The sequence below is a fragment of the Priapulus caudatus genome, unplaced genomic scaffold (assembly GCF_000485595.1).
Source record: "Priapulus caudatus unplaced genomic scaffold, Priapulus_caudatus-5.0.1 Scaffold1200, whole genome shotgun sequence".
NCBI classification, from domain to species: Eukaryota; Metazoa; Priapulida; class Priapulimorpha; order Priapulimorphida; family Priapulidae; genus Priapulus; species Priapulus caudatus.
The window spans coordinates 44,772-49,437 of record NW_014578261.1 but is presented as its reverse complement, the minus strand read 5'-3'; the positions used below and the strand labels follow the sequence as shown (position 1 = coordinate 49,437).

General features: G+C 48.8%; 1 protein-coding gene across 1 annotated transcript in view; it reads right to left on the bottom strand.

The window, feature by feature from the left end:
• LOC106815780 (neurogenic locus notch homolog protein 1-like) overlaps window positions 1–4,666 on the bottom strand; it is a gene marked incomplete at its 5' end in the record, with an annotated part of 47,520 nt that overhangs the window by 24,951 nt on the left and 17,903 nt on the right. The window contains 8 exon segments of the mRNA XM_014820287.1: window positions 743–972; window positions 1,266–1,288; window positions 1,595–1,751; window positions 2,026–2,140; window positions 2,512–2,714; window positions 2,930–3,089; window positions 3,480–3,681; window positions 3,963–4,191. Coding sequence (XP_014675773.1) covers window positions 743–972; window positions 1,266–1,288; window positions 1,595–1,751; window positions 2,026–2,140; window positions 2,512–2,714; window positions 2,930–3,089; window positions 3,480–3,681; window positions 3,963–4,191 — 1,319 coding nt within the window.

Sequence of the window (4,666 nt, the reverse complement as noted above, 5' to 3'; positions counted from 1 at the left end):
CGCGCCCTACAGAGTGGAGATGCCGCATTATATTTTAATGTTTTTTATTTTTATTTATTTTTTTAATTTTTTTTAATTTTATATTTTATTATAGATTATTTTGAACTCGTTAGTACATGTTACTATAGTTACTCTCAGCTTCTTTCCGACGATACGATGCAAAAAACTAAAGTCACGCTAGAGAAGAGAAGAATCAGTAATGCCGCCGCAAAATCTCACGTAACTGTTTTCCCGTGACAATCACGAGGATAGAGTGGAAGAGGAGGGGAGGAGGAGGAGGAGGAGGAGGAGGAGGAGAAGGAGGAGAGAGAGGGACAGAGGAGGAGTGGGGGGAGGGGGAGGAGGAGGAGGTAGAGGAGGAGGAGGAGGAGGAGGAGGAAGAGGAGCAGGAAGATGAGGAGTGGAAGAAGGAGAATGAGAAGGAAGAGAAGGAAAGAAAGAGGAGAATAAGAGGAGGTAGAGGGGGAGGGGGAGGAAGAGGTACAGGTGGAGGAAAGGAGGAGAAGGAGAAGGAGGAGGAGGAAGAGGAGCAGGAAGAGGGGAAGGAGGAAGAAGAAGAGGAGGAGGAGGAGGAGGAGGAGGAGGAGGAGGAGGAGGAGGAGAAGGAGGAGGAAGAGAAGGTCAAGGAGGTGGAGGAGGAGGAGGAGGAGGAGGAGGAAGAGCAGGAAGATGAGGAGTGGAAGAAGGAGGATGAGAAGGAAGAGAAGGAAGAGGAAGAGGAGGAACAAGAGGAGGAGGTAGCGTGTGAAGCTCGCTCACCGTGGAAACCCTCGGGGCAGTGGCACGTGTAACCGCCGTCGGGCGTGTTGACGCAGCGTCCGCCGCTGCGGCACGGGTTGTTGCGTGGCGTGCACCAGTCGACGCGGCGCTGGCACAACTCTCCCTCCCAGCCGTAGTTACACTGGCAGCTATAGCTGTTGACCAGCTGCACGCAGTCCGCAGCCATGCCGCCCCGTGCCCTCCACGTGACATCTGCAACACGGAGAGTTGAAGTTAGAAATGTAACAAGTGTGCGCAGAAGTTAGAAATGTAACAAGCGCGCACAGAAGTTAGAAATGCAACAAGTGTGCGCAGAAGTTAGAAATGCAACAAGTGTGCGCAGAAGTTAGAAATGCAACAAGTGTGCGCAGAAGTTAGAAATGCAACGTGGAGAGTTGAAGTTAGAAATGCAACGCGGAGAGTTGAAGTTCAACGAGCGAGTGCAGAAGTTAGAATGAGGAATGAGGTCGCAAGCGGACGTGGAGAAACTATAAGAAAGGAAAAACATGGTGGCGTCTTCAGGTTCCGTCTGCGCAACCGTTTAAAACTCGTGCCACGACGCAACCACGTTTAGCCGTCCTCAACGCAGGCGCGTGCGCAGAGATGCCCTCAGCACGTCTCGCCACACACACGCACGCACGGCCACGCCCACCCACACACACGCACGCACAGCACGCACGCACGCACAGCACGCACGCACGCACGCAACGCAACAGCACGGCACACACCGCACACACACACACACACACACAGAAAATTACGTCACACCATACACACACACACACCATGCCAGTCAGTACACAACCAATCTCCCACTCGTCGTCATAACACTCACTTTGCCTCGAGGCATTCGTTGACATCTCCCTCGCACCGGGCGCCGACGAAACCAGGCGGACACGCGCACGTGAATCCGCCGACCTGGTCCATGCACGAGCCGCCGTTGTGACACGCTCCCTCGAAGCAGTCCGGCAGGTTGACCTCACACAGCAGACCTACATGTGCACGAACAACGTCAGCTAATGATCATGAATGATGTTAGATAATGAGCATGAACAATGTCAAATAAGGAACATGAACAATGTCAAATAATGAATATGAACGTTAAACAATAAACATCACCAAACATAAACCAGCTGCAAACGAAGGAGAGCATCTCCGCGACGAATTCCGACAATCCTATCCAATCACAGTCTAATCACATCACTATCCCATCTAGTTAGGTATAGACAATGCGAATAGTTGCCATCGATCGTTAGTCACACTCACCCGTGGTTCCCTTCGGACACGCGCACTTGAAGTCGTTGATGCGGTCGATGCATGTTCCGCCGTTCCTACAGGGCGCGCTGGCGCACTCGTTGATGTTAACCTCGCAGTCCAGACCCTGTACACCAACACAAACATATATATATATATAGAGCAACACTAGTAAAACATGTACGAGATCCAAGCTTATACATATCAGAGTGGGTGGGGCACGGCAATGTATCATTGTACGGAGTGTTTGTCTGGTGTGTTAATTATTTCCTACGATCAGGAGGGATTATCGATGTAATATTCCTCGTCGCCTTCCTCTTCCAAAACCTACGTATTGTATTCTTGTGATGAAAAATCACCCGTATAAACGCAGTTACGCGTAATGTTAGACCTCCCCTATCGCAGTGCCGATTGGCTGTACAGAGCTACCCGTGGATCCCTTTAACCCGATAGGTCGATTTCGCCCTCCACGATACACTGGCGCCACCTATAACGCACCTGGAATCCCGGCTGGCAGTCGCAGCTGTACATGCCGACGCCGTCGTTGCAGGTGCCTCCGTTCTGACAGGGGGCGCTAGCGCATTCGTCGATCTCGGTCTGGCAGTAGCTGCTGGTGTAGCCGCTCGCGCACTGGCAGTGGTGCGTGCCCTGCCCGTCCAGACACGTGCCGCCGTGCTGACACAGCTCAGACACCTCCACTCCTACAACGATGAAACATACACATGCTCGCGTCAGGAGAAAGTTAGGAGTAGTGTCAGGAGAAAGCTAGGACTAGTGTCAGGAGAAAGCCTAAGACTAGTGTCAGGAGAAAGCTAAGACTAGTGTCAGGAGAAAGGCAAGATAGGGTTGCTGATATAGTCTGTGTAGTGTAGTGTGTGGACTGTGTCCGTCTCTCTCCTCTTCCTCTCTCTCTCACCTTTCTGCTGTGCAGCTTTATAGCAGGAGACCATGCTGACGTCACAGATCATGCCCGTCCATCCCGGCGCGCACTCGCACCGATACGTGTTCTTTTCCTGTACACAGGTGGCGCCATGGTAGCACGCGGGGCTGCGCGTGTTGCACCAGTCCACCGTGTTCTGTAAAGGTCGCGTAAAGGTCAAGACTACAGTGCCAACAATCGATTAAGACCAATAATGTTAAATGAGAACTCGCGGAATTAGTGAAATGGTATCAATTGTTGTATTAATGTGCGGTAATCGGTGAATTAAATTAGTGATGACCTCTATTTTGAGGAACACTTATTCCAGGGGTGTGGCTTATCAGACTTTCATTTTATTCCTCCCAAAATCTAGAGAAGGAAATTTCCCTCCTTAATTGCCCCCCTCCCTCAAGGTGAGTACAACCCTGGAAAGGTGCCACATCGGGAAAAATGTATTATTACGTAATATTGTATACTATATATATTTGTATATTGTATATTAAATTAATATGTATTCGAGCAATTAAACACGCGGCGAGCGACTCACCTCGCATAGCGAACCCGTGTAGCCGTACGGACAATGGCACGTGAAGTCGCCGATGTGATCCATGCAGGTGGCGCCGTTGAAGCACGGGTTCGAGTCGCAGACATTGATGTGGTCCTGGCAGTACGCGCCCGTGAAACCGGGCATGCAGTTACACGCATACGTGTTGATGTCGTCCAAGCATGTTCCCCCGTTCAGACACGACCTACGATCGAGTGACGATACCACACCAGTTAGAATACGCTAATCACACTATACTCTTAATTAGTTAGTTAGGTTACGCTTAGTTACACTAGTTAGACTAGGTATATACTGTAACTCGCGTACGACCCATCGAAAAATCATTCTAATTTAATAATAATTAAAACAATAATAATTGGTAATTAATTCTCGGCATCACAGTCACGAGTCCAATCACCCGCCCACCCATCGTCGACCGCTCGCAATTCCACTGTAGCATCCCCACCGCAACAACAGCGCCCCTACCTCTCCGTGCAGTCGTCGTCATTCGTCTGGCAGTTGACTCCGCTGAAGCCGGCCGGGCACGTGCACACGTACGAGTTGACGTACTCCTGGCAGGTGGCGCCGTTGAGGCAGGGGTCCGACTCGCATTCGTTGATGTCGATCTGGCAGTGGGCGCCGCCGAAACCCTCGACGCAGATGCAGCGATACTCGGCGACGCCGTCGATGCAGGTTCCGCCGTTCTGACACGGCGCTGTGGAGCGAAGAACACGCGGAACAACGGTCATCAGTTGTTCACTTCATGGGGGCATGACGCAATGGTGATTCATAGGATATATTATATACGATGACGGCATTGAAATGTTATTATTATTATTATTATTATTATATTTTTTAGCATTACATACCAACTACAAAAAGTACGAGATATAAGTAAGATAAAATACGAGATATAAACAAGATAAAGTACGAGATATAAGTAAGATAAAGTACGAGATATAAGTAAGATAAAATACGAGATATAAACAAGATAAAGTACGAGATATAAGTAAGATAAAGTACGAGATATAAGTAAGATAAAATACGAGATATAAACAAGATAAAGTACGAGATATAAGTAAGATAAAGTACGAGATATAAGTAAGATAAAATACGAGATATAAACAAGATAAAGTACGAGATATAAGTAAGATAAAGTACGAGATATAAGTAAGATAAAATACGAGATA